A 16,641-nucleotide genomic window follows, 5' to 3' on the forward strand; every position below is an offset into this window, starting at 1 on the left:
AAAGAGAGAGGGAGAGAAAGGGAGAGGAAAGAGAGAGAGAGGAAAGAGAAAGAAAGAGATAAAGAGGGAGAGGAAAGAGAGGGAGAGAGAAAGAGAGAAGAGAGAGAGAAAGAGAGAGGGAGAGAGAGGGAGAGGAGAGAGAGGGAGAGAAAGAGATAGGGGGAGAAAGAGAGAGAGGGAGCGGAGGGGGAGGAAAGAGAGAGGGAGAGAAAGGGAGAGGAAAGAGAGAGAGAGGAAAGAGAAAGAAAGAGAGAGAGAAAGAGAGAGAGAGGGAGAGGAAAGAGAGAGAGGGAGAGGAAAGAGAGAGAGAAAGAGAGAGGAAAGAGAGAAAGAAAGAGAGAGGGGGGAGAGAGGGAGAAAGAGAGAGAGGAAAGAGAGGGAGAAAGAGAGAAAAAGAGGGGGAGAGAGAGGGAGAGGGAGAGAAAAAAGAGAGAGAGAAAAAAGAGAGAGAGGGAGAGGGAGAGAGAGGGAGAGAGAAAGAGAGAGGGAGAGAGAGAGGGAGAGAAAGAGAGAAAAAGAGAGAGGGGGAGAGGACAGAGAAAGAGAGAGAGAAAGAGAGAGAGAGAGGGAGAGGAGAGAGAGAGAGAGAGAAAAAGAGATGAAAGAGAGAAAGAGAGAGAGAGGAAAGAGAAAGAAAGAAAGACAGAGAGAAAGAGAGAGAGAGAGAGAGAGAGAGAGAGAGAGAGAGAGAGAGAGAGAGAGAGAGAAAGAACTCATGCACAGCAGCCTCTATTTCTTTTTAACTAAACTCTTCAATCAAGGTCCCCACCCCTTGCGTGCGTGCACGCGCACACACACAAGTTTTGCGGCTCCCAGTGTTTTCTTTTCTCTGGGAAACGGGTCCAAGTGGCTCTTTGAGTGTTTAAGGTTGCAGACCTCTGCCCTAAAGAAAGGTTACAGACGCATGAATAGGCAGAGGGAAACAATGTATTTCTTTGGGGACCCGACAGCATTAATAATTCTATAAACAAATTTCTTCCTTTCCTTTTCTCTTTGACTTCTTAGAGTAAGTTCAAAATCAGTTTTGAGCTTTATTGTTATTTGCTGTTTGTTATTCTAATGTAAGCAATTTAAAGCAATGTTCTATGGTAATAATGGAGGGTCACAACTTCTGGTTCCGGTACGCGGTGACGCCGATCGCGTCTGGGGGCTCGTCTCCAGTCCGGCTGGGTTTTCTGCATCGGTAGACCCCCTAGTGGGTTGAAAGTCGCCCTGGAGGGGCGACCACTGAGAAGGAGGCTTGCTGGTGACTGTGGAAGAGCGGCAGCTTCTCTCGCTGCTCCAGCTATTTCCTTAGGGCCGACGGAGCAACGATCGTCCTGCAAGATGGCCGATTATCCTGCTGCACCAGCCGAAGTCACAATTACAGCTAAGCGATATTAGACCCACCGTGGAGGATCCGGGTGAGACCCTTTTAGCCCCCCTCTTTCCCTTACTTGGTATTTTTTGCCTGTAAAAACTTGGTTGGAATTATTTCCCCATTTGGAAAAAGCAGCTTCTGTATGTGTGGGAAGAGAGGCGTTGAGAACAAATTTTTTTTAAAGACTACAGTCTATTTTCAGTCATTTTGGGATACAGAAAAAAACGCTTTTTCGAATTGTATTAGTAGCTAATATTGGAAGATTACTTCTTTTTCCACTCTTTCCTTTAAAAGTTAGAAAAAAGGGAGAAAAATGGTGTCTGGAAAAGATTTTTTATTTACTGAGGACATATAGTGGTGAAAAGGCAATGTTGCAACTATTTTTTGGATAGAAGGACCTGACCTTCAAACTATTCCTGGATAAAATAAGCTGGTGCAGCTGTGGGAACTGAGAGGGTGCACACTGTTTAATTACAGCCCTCATTAAAAAAAAGAAGAAAAAATAATAATAAAGGACTTTCTTTGATCACTTTTAAAATGGAGAAATTCTACTCTCACTTAAATTGCAAGCTTATACTGGAAAAGATCCATGAGGTTTCTGAAGAAATATGTGCTATAAGGAAAAGGATTACTACAGAACGAAGAGTCAACTCTACCCCAAACTTTCAAACTGACTTTCAGACTACAACTGTTTATTCTACAAACCAAAACATACCAGAAGAGGAATTAAGGGAAATTAAAGAGGAATTTGTTACAATGAAAGAGATTACCACAGAACTAAGAACCAGAGATTCTTCTTTAAATCTTAAAAGTGACTTTCAGATTACACCTGACTATTCTACAAACCAAATTACACTAAAAGATGACTTTATTGAGGATACAAAGGAACTTATTTCACCCTACAAGCATCTTATCTATATTTTTGAGGATCAGAAAAAGCAAAGATTGAGATTTGAACCTTTAATGCAGCGAGGCTTCAAGAATAAGAGAAATGGAGGTTCAATCCAGATGACAGGAAGCTTATTACTGCCTCAAATGGCATCACAAGCAACAAAGAGAGACCTATCGGATGAAAGGGAAGCGTTGTTGTGGAAACCTGCTTGGCAGGAAAAAAAGCCTAGAATAAGACTGAAAAGAGAAATTTAAAATTATATATATTGGATATAAGGCATTTTAGAACTATGGATTGATTTAAGGATTAAGTTTTTGAGTAGAAATAAGAAAAAATGGGTGATTATTGTATGAAAATTATTATATAATGGAATGAAGAAAAATGAAGAGATGTTCTAGATCGGGATTGAATTAATAATTAATTGAATGTGATTCTAATAAGATGATGTGTTTTGTTTGATAATACAGATGATAGTAGGTTTGATAATTAATTGGATGAAATCAGAACCTTGTCTAAGGGACTCAAATGATTTAAGGTTGATATTATTTTGTTAGCTTAAAAAATTGATAGATTGATGGATTAGATATGTATAGGATAGATCAATATTTTATCTTGACTGGGAGATATTAGTGGAAGAAGGAATAAACAAGATTTATGATGAAATTAAAGAATTAGGATATATTTGGAAGGGATACCTGAACTGATAATGTGTGTATTTAAAGTTAAATTTGATTATGGTCTTGTAATTGCATAAAGCTCTAAAACAGGTTTAGGATTAATAGAAATTTGTTAGAAATAGACTATTTTAAATATATAAGCTATTTGAGGGAAATAGAGAGGGAATATTTGATGTACTGATTCAGTTATTTACATATGTTTTGTTTTTGGATTTTTGATTACCCCAGCACCACGGTGTGTCTCGAGCACTTTCTATTAAGAATTAAAAAACCAATAAAATTTGTTTAAAAAATAATGGAGGGTCACCTATTTTTCCCATTTTTGTACTCACAATTTCACGTTTCTCCACTTCAAACCATCGGGAAATTCCTGGCAAGCTCTGCACCAAGATCAGTGTTGTTCTCTCTACCCATAAACTCTGAAATAAAAAATAAAATGCCAATTATGTATTCTATTTCTGGAGTGAGGCATGAAGTGGCTGTCATAAAGTTGAGTCCAGGAACATGTATCTACAATAATTTATGTATTTAACTTTGAATGATAAAGAGGTAGGGGGAATATTTATCAGTTTATTTAAACAAAATGGGATACTAATTTTTTTGGCAGCAACTCAAAAGTCATTTGGCACTGCGTTTTTCCGAGATTTTTTTTTCAACATTTCGGTATAACCTACAGTATTAGCTAATAGACTCCCAGCCAAGTACTAACAAGGCCCAACACTGCTTAAATTCCAAGACAGAATTAAATTATTAAATTAAATTAAATTAAATTCTTCAAGACAGAAATAAAATTTTAAAAGATCTTGATAAATTAAAAAACCACCAAAAATAACAGAATTCAAGGAATGACAAAGATGTTGGGGATTCATTTTTAAGAAAGCTTGAAGGAACTGGAAGTGCTTAGCATAATAAAGATTCAAGGAGTGATGGAAATTCTTGCTCTCAGAAAATTCATGATCCACTTTCTTCTAAAAATGGCAAAGTTCATTTGCTTAAGTTTGAGACAACACATACTCAAGTCTCTAGATCAGAGGTCCTCAACTCCCAGTCCTTGGACCGGCCCTAGTCCATGGCATGCCAGAAACCGGTCCACACAAACAAGTGAAGACCCATCCATGGGATGCAGGCAGCACACAAAACCACACCCCCTGCAGTCCGTGGAAAAACCTCTCTCCACGGAACCGGTCCCTGGTGCCCAAAAGGTTGGGGGCCGCTGCTCTAGATGACCCTGCTGCTAGTAAGTTTGACAGAACTCTGTGTCTCTGGCCTCTGTTTGATAACTTAGTTTTAAGTCTTTCATCTTTGCTGGGTACCTAGGTTTCTTTTCTTTCTTAATAAGCACTATCAGTCCTCATCATTATCTCTTGTTTCCACATAAGCTTCTTTAGATATGGCAGATGGCATTATTAGGAATGATTTGTATCCACAATACCCCCAATTTCATACCCTCTTTCTAATCTATGTCATGTGAATTTGGCATATATTAATTCCCTCTATATGATGTGAAGAAAATCAATCTTCATTTTCTAAATAACAGGAAAATAAAAACATGTATTTAATATATACCAAACTCCAGTGAGTCATCTAGTTTTACTTTTCATTTCTATGAATTCTTCTTGGAAACTCTGAGATGAATCAAATACTTGTAAATGAGAATTGGAATGAAAATATACCTTAAATTCATTGTCTTTGTCTTTGGTCCCTTTGTGAAATGGCCTGTCATACCGGAATCGCCAAATATGATTTACTTTATAAAAACTTTTGATATTATCTGGAATGCCTTCTCTTTGCAGTACATCCTGGCTTTCAGGAATTGGTGTCACAGCATAGATTTGCAGATCTATGTATAAACTGTTAAGTACTAAGTAAATAGAAGAGGATGCATTTGCTAGATAAAGAAAGCAAGTAAAGTGCATAACAGTTAAGCAATTTGGAATTTGCCAGAGCAAATCTGGAAAACAAAAAATTGAGTTCACCTAATATTTCGGTCCCACTGTTATTTACATCAAGGCTTTTCAACCTTTTCACCCATTGTACCACTTTTAGGATATGGCAACATCCAAGTACCACCAATCACCTAGCAAGGTGTCAAAAACTTGATGACCACCCCCCCCAAAAATGAAAAAAGTGATAAAGTACAGGTAGTCTTCAACTTACAACAGTTCGCTTAGTGACTCTTAGAAGTTACAATAGCACTGAAAAAAGTGCCCCCCAAGCCACAGCTGAGCAAGACACCTGCCTGCCCAACTGGCGGCGCTCTTCCTCCTGTCTGAGGTTTTCATTGCTGTGAGCATTTCTGTTGAGGATTGGCAGCGGGGGTAGGGTGGGGTGTGTTTGGTTTTTATTCCCCCCCTCCGTCTGCTGGGTGGTTGCAGCAGGTTTTGGTCACTTAACATGATCCTGGGACACTGTGACTGTCATAAATATGAATCAGTTGCCAAGCATCTGAATATAAATCACAAGACCCTGGAGATGCTGCAACATTCCAGCTGATCAGCGCTTCTTCAGGGCTCAGCAGAAGCACCAGGATCAGCGCCATGCTCCTGCTAGAGCCTGGTGCTTCCACTGAGCCCTGACAGCCCCAAAGAAGCACCGATCAGCTAGAAAGCGGCACTGATCCTGGCGCTTCCGCTGAGCCCTGACAGCTCTGCAGCTCCAGCCATCTCTCGCTCAGGCTTGTGCAGTGCTGCCACCAGTTCAGCTCATTCCCCTCCCCCACTATCACTTTTCTAGGATGGTCGCGTACCACCTGCCAGGTGCCAATGTACCACAGGTGGTACCTGTACCACTGGTTGAAAAGCCCTGATTTACATAACAGACTGGGACACCTTGACTTCACTGTGAAAGAACTACTAATTTACTATGCACCTGACCACAAACTAAGATATTCAGAACGGAATCTGCCAGACACATTATCCTGTGTCACTCCTTCATCTTAAGAGTTCATGCAACCTATTTTCTTTTTGCTTTAGAATATCCATGAGGACAATATTCAATCATTAGCCAGGCATTTAAAGTCCAATGATATTATTTTTTGTATATACTACATTTTTATTTTTTAAACTTTAAACTACCTTGAGTTTTAATTTTATTCAAAAGGAAACCTGTAATTCAAGTAAATATTTTTGTTGCTATTATTTTCCCTCTTTTCTTTTAGTCCTTTTTTCTGTTAGCATGATCATGCTGATCAGTGATTTATTATGTCCCATCAAGTAATTTTCATCTCCTAGATACCACACAGATACTGTGCTTGACAATCTGTTCCTAACCTGCTCTTTTAGGTTTAGTCATCCAATATTGCATCCATTGCTTCTGTAACTAAGTCCATTCACCTTGCTGCTAGTCATCCTCTTCTCTTTCCTTCCACCTTTCCTTGCATTAGTGTCCTTTTCTGAAAAACCATGCTGATATTATATCACTATTCCTGTATCTCCATTTTTTTGTAACATCATTACACAGCTTTTGCATCTGCTATCAGTATATTTAATTTCCTTTTTCCATTACTACTTTTAAAGTAAACCCAGATCTGTATTATGTATTTTTAATTTGGATTTAACACACACTGCTCCATTTAAAGTTAATCTAGTAGACGTGCATGGCTTTAAAACAATAATAGGGATACACTGTGCCTCTCCTTGAAAGATGGTTTCATCTGGTGGATTGGCATGTTGCATAGCAATGGCATGTGGGAACTCATTTAACATCCGCTGTTGAAACGCCTCCAGACGCTCATAATCATGTCCTCGGCAAACGAATTCTTTGTTCTGCATAATAAAGAAAATAAAGCTCTTTCTATAAATAAATGTGGACATTTTCCTCTTGTTCTAAGATTCTTAAGCAATGTTCCTCATTTGTAACTCTTTCAGAAGAGAATTTTGTCTGCTATTTTCAATTACGTTCTATCCCTACTTATTAAAAATGTAGGGTAAAAAATGTTCCACCCTTTTATTTTGGAGGAATTGTAAGACAGAAGTACTCTTGAGAAAGAACTCAAGAGAAACTAAAAATGCATTAATATTAATTCCAAAAATAAAAACAATATTTTAGAGTACTTGCATATATTTGAATTTTGTTTCTTTCAAGAATAATGTTTGTCTTTGTTGTATGATAACTAGTGCCAGTCAAATATCTTTTTTGTTAGACATATGCCCCAAATAATGCTTAATCAGTTTTTTATTGAAAGAATTGAAAACTGAAAAGTACCAGCTTAGATGAAAAAGAACTAAATGTTTACATTTGTGTTCATATTCAAAATCCATGGGGTTTTCACAGTAGCTCTGAATTAATCGTTCCATTAGAGCAGGGGTCCCCAACTCCTGGGCCATGGCCCACTACTGGGCCATGGCCTATTCACAACCAAGCCGCAGGCCAACACACACACACACACACACACACACACACATGCAGCTCAACTTGTGCAAACAGCAGGCTGGCATGCACAAGCATGTGTGTGCAGCTCCACTTGCAGTCGTGCTGCGTGTGTATGTGCACGTGCATGGGCGTGCACAGCAACCCGCCACTTACACAAGTCAAGCTGTGCATGCAGCATGTGCACCAGCCCGCCTCTCTCCCCCATCAGATCACCAACCTGCAAAAGTTGGAGACCACTGCATTAGAAAAGCAGATGTGAATCTCACAAAACACAGACAATAGGAAAATGATTTTTAATGTAATGCTATAATGAGGAATCTCAGGGTTAATTTATTAAAACTTTGCACTTTTTTATGTTTGACTGATAATCTCAGTGGGAAAAACAGAACAGACACAGATAGTTCTCTACTTATGATCAGGAATGTCCCATTCTGTTGCTAAGCAATACAGTAGTTAAGCAGGTTGCATCCAATTTTATGATCTTTTTCACCATGGTCTTTAAGGGAATCCTGTTTCCCCCATAGTCTTTGCTTGTCAAAAGCCCCTGGGAAGGCAATCATGTAACCCCAGGATGCTGTAATCATTGTAAATACATGCCAGTTATCAAATTCCCAAATTCTGATCACATGACTGCTGGGATGCGGCAATGGTTATGAATCACTCTTTTTAGCACCGACATAACTTTGAATAGTCATTAAAATGGTCATAAATCGAGGACAACCTGTAGTGTGTTTTCAGGTCTCTCACCCCAGCTCATATATAAAAACAAAACTATAATAAAAACTGAAAGAGATATTTTACTTATATTAAAGTTGATGAAGCAAATCAATTAGTAAAACATATTTAATCACACAAAGAAATATTACTCTCAAGTGATTTTACTTATGACCGCTTATAAGAATATTGTGATGTTGCAAAATTCCACTTTTATTCCAATGCCCATTTATGAATTATTTTTAAAAAAATCAATCCAATAATATATGCTTCACTTGAAGTGTGGTTTTTTATTTACCTTTTCTACTACTGTAGGAACATAAAGTTGTACAGTCAAAAATAAGATTTCCGTATCTTTGATGTATTGTATTTCTTAAATTGATCACTGTCTGGTTATGAACCATCATGAAATCATAAAGAAAAACACTGAACATGCATGAGGAGAGTAGTTTTGATAAAAGAAAGTGTGCAAGGAAATACCAATAGCACATATTCATGTCAAGGTTGAACTCTTAATGTAAAACTTTATTTAGTACATCATTTTGGCACACATGCAAGCAAAACCAGCTCCGGCAAAACCCACCCAATCCCATATAGTAAAAGTATAGAATTCCCCTTCCTTCCTCTTGGTCAGATCATGTTGCCCAATTAGGAGGAAAAATATTGTTATGAGAAAAGTGTCTCTGGGCCTGGCCAGACACCTGGTGAGCTGTTCTTGGTTATCATGGTCTGCTTTCTTGATCTTTTGAAGTCTGCATTCCGATCCCTTTCCCTCCCCCCAAGTTTATTGGCAAACTGAAAAGCAATAATTGTCAGACCATCAAAAGCGTGCTTCAAAACTTGACAGGCAGCCCTCGTAAAACCTGGAAAGAACCTGAAAAACACTAAACACATAGTAAGGCCATTCTTCTACCTCTGCTTCCTACTTAAGTGGCCCTGATTTCTGGGGATACTTTGAATGAAATCTATTTATTAGGCATTCTGCTCTGATGTTATGGGGTTTGATCCATCTCGCTTCTGCTATTGGAGGGGTTCTTATTTCCCTCTAAGAACTGTCTTCACATCAGTAGTGCCCATTGCACAGCAAAGGCTTCCTTTTCCCATACTCGTTTAGCTTTCTAGAGGTGAAACCACAATGGCTGCAGGCACCCCTGTCCATTCTTTTGAAGTAGCACTGCCTCCACTGCCACATTGCTGGCATTGGCTTGAATCACAAAAGGGTGCTTTATGACTGGCTCAGCTGCAAACAGTCTCTTAATAGATATAATGATAGAAGGTGTTGAAGCCACAGGAACCTTGGGGGGGGAGTGATCATACAATATTGGAATTCAACATTATGCAAGCACAAGCAATAGAACACAGTCAAATCTTGGACTTCAAGAGAACTAATTTCAATAAACTTAGAGAGACCTTGGGAAGGATTCCATGGATGAGAATCCTCAAGGGGAAAACAACTCAAGAAGCTTGGGAAATTTTGAAAAGTGAGATAAAAGCCTAGTCTAGCACAATGCCAATGAAGAAGAAAAATAACAGCTCTCAAAAGAAACCAGCATGGCTGCATAAAGAACTCTCTGATAAACTGAAAGACAAAAAGGACAAGTATAACAAGTGGAAAGAGGGGCACATAACTAAGGCAGAATATCAGCAAATAGCCTGAGCCTGCAAAGATGAAGTGAGGAAAGCTAAGGCTCAAAATGAACTAAGGCTTGCGACAAAAGTCAAAAATAACAAAAAAAGCTTCTTTCAACATGTAAAAACAAGAAAAAAGGTCAAGGAAATGACTGGTCCATTAGTGGGAGAAAGTGGCAAGAAGGTGACAAGCAACAGGGAGAAAGCAGAACTAGTTAACTCATTTTTTGCATCCATCTTTACACAAAGGGAAAAAACAGCCCAACCTATTAAAACAATACCGTAAAAAAACAGATTAGAAACACAAGTTAAAATAGGCAAGAAAATGGTAAGTAAGCACCTGTCCAGCCTAGACGAGTTCAAATCACCAGGACCAGATGGATTACACCCCAAGGTTCTCAAGAAACTGGCAGATGTGATCTCAGAACCACTGAACTATATCTTTCAAAGATCCTGGAACACTGGGGAACTACCAGAGGACTGGAAAAGAGCTGACGTAGTTCCCATCTTCAAAAAAGGAAAAAAATGGATCGAGGAAATTACAGACCTATCAGCCTGACCTCAATACCTGGGAAGATTCTGGAAAAGATAATCAAACAATGAATCAGCGAACACCTACAGGCAAACAAAGTCATTACTAAAAGCCAACATGGGTTTGTCAAAAACAGATCATGCCAGACAAATCTTATTGCATTCTTTGACCAAGTGACAAAATTAGTGGACCAGAGGATATAATTTATTTGGACTTCAGTAAGGCATTTGATAAAGTAGATCACAACCTACTACTTGATAAGATAGAAAAATGTGGGTTAGACAGCATCACCAGCAGATGGATTCATAGCTGGCTGACCGGCCGTACTCAGCGTGTAGTCCTCAATGGAACTGCATCTACATGAGGGAAGTGTGTAGTGGGGTGCCCCAGGGCTCTGTTCTGGGCCCAGGGCTCTTCAACATCTTCATCAATGATTTGGACGAGGGGATAGATGGGGAACTCATCAAATTTGAAGACGACACCAAGCTGGCAGGAATAGCCAACACTCCAGAAGACAGGCTTAAGATACAGAAGGATCTGGACAGACTTGAACACTGGGCACTATCTAACAAAATGAAATTCAATGGTGAAAAAAGTAAGGTTCTACATTTAGCAAGAAAAACCAAATGTACAGGTATAGTATAGGGCGTACCTTGCTCAATAGTAGTAACTGTGAGAGGGACCTCGGAGTCCTAGTGGACAATCATCTAAATATGAGCAGGCATGTGCTGCAGCTGCCAAAAAGACCAACGCAGTGCCAGGCTGCATTAACAGAGGGATAGAATCAAGATCACGTGAAGTGTTAATACCACTTTACAATGCCTTGGTAAGGCCACACTTGGAATACTGCATCCAGTTTTGGTCACCACAATGTAAAAAAGATGCTGAGTACAGAGAAGAGCAACAAAGATTATTAGGGGACTGGAGGCTAAAACATACAAGGAACGGTTGCTGGAATTGGGTATGTCTAGTATAATGAAGAGAAGGATGAGGGGGGACATGATAGCAGTGTTCCAATATCTCAGGGGCTGCCACAAAGAAGAGGGAGTCAAGCTATTCTCCAAAGCACCTGAAGGCAGGACAAGAAGCAACAGATGGAAACTAACCAAAGAGAGATGCAACCTAGAACTAAGGAGAAACTTCCTGACAGTTAGAACAATTAATCAATGGAACAACCTGCCTCCAGAAGCTGTGAATGCTCCAACACTGGAAGTCTTTAAGAAGAGATTGGACAGCCATTTGTCTGAAATGGTATAGGGTTTCCTGCCTGGGCAGGGGTTTGGACTAGATGACCTCCAAGGTCCCTTCCAACTTTATTATTATTATTATTATTATTATTATTATTATTATTATTATTATTATTATTATTATTATTATTATTATTATTATTATTATTATTATTATTATTATTATTATTATTATCTTCTCAAACACCACTTGGCATTCCATTTTCCAGTTCAGTGGCTGGCTAGGTCAGGATTTCCTTCCCCCTGGGCCTGTCATTAATAGCTCCGTGATCGGCAGGGCAATTTTTGCGAAGGATGGGAAAAACTGCCAGTAGAAATTAGCAAACCCCAAAAAGCTTTGTAACTGTTTGTTGTCAACGCTGCTAACATTGGATGTTCTTGCTTTGACAACAGATGGAAATGCAGCCATTTTCTCTATTGCTTTTAGAATTAGTTACTGCTGAGAGGGGGAATAGGGATGAGAGTCCAGCTAATCATAACAATAATAACTTAGTCGTGGGAACCCAAGAACATTGGGCCCAGAGCTGATAGTGTTTTGGCGGGCTGGAGAGCTGGGGAGAAAGCCCGCGCTTCAAGCTAATTGGGGAATGTGATTTATGACAGTTTATTGGAGGAGGGAATTGCACTTTATTACTTTGTATCCAGGGGAGGGGAATTAATTTCTGGTTTCAGTTATGTAGTGCTGATACATTGTTTCTCGAATAAAAGATTCTTTAAGGTAAACAATGCCTTGAAGTTCTTTTGAAGAGTTTCATCTGTTGGAACCATGACACTTGTGAGAGTTCGGGGAGCTTGCTATTCCTGGATGGACTTCACTTTCCCCAGATCCATTTCTACCCCCTTGCAAGACACCCTATAGCCTAGATCAGTGGTGGCGAACCTTTTAGGGACTGAGTGCCCAAACTGCAACCCAAACCCACTTATGTTTCGCCGGGTGCCGGGTGGGCATGGCCTGCTGGGTGGGCATGGCCTGCTGGGTGGGCATGGCTATGGTGATCATGGCAGACTGGGTGGGCGTGGACAGCTTGATGTTGGGGAGGGATGCCTGTGGGGGCCGGGCAGGGATGGGGGAGATCCAGGGGATCTGTGGTGGGTGGGGCAGTGGGCAGGAAATTATCTTGCTCAGCTGATGGCTTGGGGGGAGGGGGCACCTATACCCCCTCCCAAACGCTGCCGTCTCATGAAAACAGGATGAAAACTCCAAAAAACGACAAGGAAAAAAAGTTAAAACAGAAGAGTGTCTCGCAATGGTTTTCTTCCCTGGGGGAGGTGGGAGGACATGGGGGGAGGCTCCTGAGCCCTGCAGCTCTTCTGAGGAGGGGAGGAGGAGAGTGGGGAGGGGCTGTGCTGGGATTGGGGCTCGTGCCTTCCGCTGCACGCCTGCACTCTTCTGCTGCAGATGCTGTGGCTCTGCTTGCCTGGCAGGGGACGCATGTGGGGCTGCTGCCTCACTTGCCATGCTGGGGCTAGGCTGGACTGGGCTGGGCATGGAGCCTCCTCGCCACTTCTTCCCCCGCAGACAATCACCTATTCCTTGTCCCGGGGCAGCTGCTGCTGTCTGGTGCTCTCCAGCCTGTCGCCGGCCAGCCGGGCATGTCTCCCTTCGGTCTCCCTCAGCCTCTTCCCTCTCTCCAGGCTGGGGCTGGTCAGATTCCCCCCGTGGGCAGCACTGCGCCTGTCCCTGGACAGCCCTCCTCCTCCCTCCTCCTCCTCCTTCTGGGGGCAGACCGTGGCTTACCGAGCCAGGCGGCACCTCTCCCTGCACATGTCCTCAGGCGGAGGAGCCGGGCAGTCATGGCTCTCACTGCCCTCTGGCCTCCATCTGCCCAAGGCCTGAGCTCGGCATGCTCAGGTGGCCAGCGATGGGCTGGAGAGCATGGGATGGCGGGAGCTGCCCTGGGACGAGGGGTAGGCAGGGTGGGCGCTCCCGATGTCCACAGAGGAAGAAGTAGCATGAAGGCTCCGCACCCAGTCCAGCCCAGCCCAGCCCCAGCACGGCATGGAAAGCGAGGCAGCAGCCCCACATGCATTGGACCCAACCCTCGCAGAGCACTCTTCTCCCGCCACCCCAACCCGGTTCCTTACCTCCACCTGGCATGCTCCGTGGCCTCATGGCAGTGGCATTGGGCAGGAGGCGTCAAACGGGGTTTGCTGAGGATCGAGCTGCATTTGCTGTCACCACCACCGCCCTCCGAGCCGGGAATCAGCAGGGCCCCATCTCAGGAGGACTCGGGGGCGCTGGGGTCCAGCCCTACAAAGCCCACCTTCTTCTCGACCAAGCTGCCCGAATACACACCCCCATTGCACGACTTCTGCAGCGGCAGCGGGAGCATGGAGGCTGATCGCAGGCACGAGTGACACAGCCGCGCAGGGCAGAGGCGCTGCCTGAGGCCGGAGCGGAGCCAGGTGGGACTGTGGGGTGTCGGCGGTGGTGCGGAGGCCAATCGCAGGTGTGAATGGGACAGCTGCGCAGGGCAGAGGCGCTGCTTGGGGCCAGAGCGGAGCTGGGTGGGACTGCGGGGTGCCAGCAGCGGCAGTGGTGGCATGGAGGCCAATCACAGGCATGAGCGGGATAGCCGCACAGGGCAGAGGCGCTGCCCGGGGCCGGAGCGGGGCAGCGGCATGGCAGCGATGGCTGGGTTGCTTTGGCCAAAGCAGCAGGGTGCCGGCAGCAGCAGCGTTGAGGTGAGGAGTGGCGTCCGCAATCTGCCCGGCCTCCCCTCCACCTGCTTTGCACAGCTCCTCCTGGGACCCCTGCACCCGCCGTTAACTCTCCCACCACCATGCAAGGTAAGGTTGCTGCCCCCACCTCCATCCAGATGCCCTCGCCTCCCCCAAGCGTTTTTTTTAACTAACCTGCCTTTCAGCTGCATTCCGTTTCTCCGTTCACTTCTCAGCCTTCGCCATGTGTTTGTGGGACTATCAGTAAAAAAAAAAGTTCCATGAGACTTTCTAACTTCTTGCGAGATCTCGCAAGATCTTTTTTTTTGTCCCACAAACACATGGCGAAGGATGAGAAGTGAATGGAGAAACGAAATGCAGCTGAAAGGCAGGTTAGTAAAAAAAACGCTTGGGGGCGGCGAGGGCATCTGGGCAGGGACGGGCGCAGTAACCTTACCCTGTGTGGCTTTGGCAGATGTCTGGCAGGGGGAGGGAAGCAACAGGTCCTGCTCCACCCCTTGCATGGAGCGCCCTGCTCCCGCTGCTCCCCCCACCCCCTCACGGCACCTTTTTTCCAGCTCCAACATGTCACTTCCTCTGCTGCTGTGTGGGACTGAAAATAAAGTTCAATCAAACAATTCCAATTTTGCAAGATCTTTTTTTTCCTGCGAGAAGTTGAAATTGATTGATTGAACCTTTTCCTTTTTTTGCACAGGGCGGCGGAGGCCTAGGACTGGGGCAACGGTGCGTGTGCCCACAGAGAGGGCTCTGTGTGCCACCTGTGGCACGCGTGCCATAGGTTCGCCAACATGGGCCTAGATAGTCTAGACTGGTCTTGTGAAATTCACATTTTGACAACTTGGCATACAGTTTAGCATCCAAAAGCTTTTTCAGTACGTGCTGTACTAACATCACATGCTTCTTCATTGACTTGATAAGGATGGCATCTAAATACACTAGGACAGAGGTCCTCAACCTTTTGAGCACCAGGCACTGGTTCTGTGGACAGAGGTTTTTCTGCAGACCAGAGGGGGCGTAGTTTCATGTACTGCCTGCATCCCACAGATGGGGCTTTGCTTGTTTGTGCGGACCAGTTTCTGGCATGCCACAGCCCGGTACTGGTCCACAGACCGGGGGTTGGGGACCCCTGCACTAGGACCTCTTTGTATAGGTGCTCATGCAGCACTTCATTAATCAATTGCATAAACACAGCAGAGGCCCCTTGTAGCACAAAAGGCATCACTTGAAACTGATAGCAAACCAGTGGACAATTAAAGGCTGTCTTCCATTCGTCGCCTTCCTTGATCCTCACCCGGTAATACACCTCCCTCAGGTCCAACTTCATAAACACTTTCCCCTTAGCTAGATGGCCCAGCATGTCCTTCATGAGCGGGAGGGGATACATGTTTTTTCACATACGTTTATCCCATGAAAATTGACACACATCTCAGCAAGCCATCTTTCTTCTTTTTGAACAGCACTGGGTTTGCCACTTAGGATTTTGCAGGTTGGATGAACCCCCTAACTAAGTTTTTGTCAATGTACAATGTCTCAGCTTCTTCATTTCTTTTGGAGTCATCAAGTACATTTTTGGCTTGGGGAGTTTCGCCCCAGGTAAGATTTCAATTGTACTGTCTGTGGGATGTTGGGGGGGGAGATGTCTCATTCTTTTTCACTGAACACCTTGGCTAAGTCCCGATATTTTGGGGGGATAGCTGGAGCTTCTGACTTTCATTCCAAAGCCCCCTTTGTGTTCTTGGGCTTCTTCCTTGCCTCCTCCTGACACTTAGTTTTGGGGCGCTTTTTCCTGGGGGGGTGGGAACCATCTTCGCCATCACTATATATCTCCTGTCCTTCTCCCAATGCACAATATGGTTCCACTTTGCTAACCGGGCTAGCCCCAATATCATGGTTTCAGTTATCTTTGGTGCCACCATGAATCGAATAATTTCTTCATGGTTTCCTAACTTCAGGAGCACCGGCTCAGTTAGGCAGGAGGCAGGCAAACACCACCACCAACACCATGGAGCGGTCGACTTGTTTAAATTTCAGATGTTGGTACAGCTTCCGCAGGTTGCGTTACTGTCTGCAGGCTGACCAAACATCTGGTGCAACCAGAGTCTATCAGGGCCTTCCCTTCACTCCCGAGGTAGGCACAATCTCCACCTGCACTGATAAGGGACTGATGGTCTCACTTACCATTGGGTCATCGTCCCCCTCGCTCTTGCTGTCATAGAGGTTTAGCTGCAAATCCTCCCCTTGCTTGGGGGGGGTGGAGACCTCAATGACCTGGCATGCTATTCAAGATTTCTCTTTCCCCTTTTTGGGTGGATTTTTTTGGTTCTGTGAAGTCAGGGCTCCCCAGGCCACCCCAACGATGCCCTTGACGTGATGGCCCGCTGCCTGGAGGCCGTACGGGTCTGGATGGGGAGGAACAGACTCAGGCTCAACCCTTCCAAGACCGAGTGGCTGTGGTTGCCGGCGTCTCGGTATGGTCAGCTGACGCCATCGCTGACTATAGGGGGCGAATCTTTGGCCCCCTCAGAGAGGGCACGCAA

At 43.9% G+C, this 16,641-nt stretch overlaps 1 protein-coding gene across 1 annotated transcript in view; it reads right to left on the bottom strand.

Moving 5' to 3' along the window:
- The window catches only part of DOCK4 (dedicator of cytokinesis 4), a 246,511-nt gene that overhangs the window by 45,763 nt on the left and 184,107 nt on the right, over positions 1–16,641 (bottom strand). The window contains exons 25-27 of the mRNA XM_015814036.1: positions 6,552–6,693; positions 4,603–4,769; positions 3,262–3,348 (exon numbers count right to left, since the gene is read on the bottom strand). Of these exons, the coding sequence (XP_015669522.1) occupies positions 3,262–3,348; positions 4,603–4,769; positions 6,552–6,693 (396 nt within the window). The remainder of the gene's footprint in view (positions 1–3,261; positions 3,349–4,602; positions 4,770–6,551; positions 6,694–16,641) is intronic.

Source organism: Protobothrops mucrosquamatus, unplaced genomic scaffold (assembly GCF_001527695.2).
Source record: "Protobothrops mucrosquamatus isolate PMUCROS unplaced genomic scaffold, P.Mucros_1.0 scaffold_78, whole genome shotgun sequence".
Taxonomy (NCBI): domain Eukaryota; kingdom Metazoa; phylum Chordata; class Lepidosauria; order Squamata; family Viperidae; genus Protobothrops; species Protobothrops mucrosquamatus.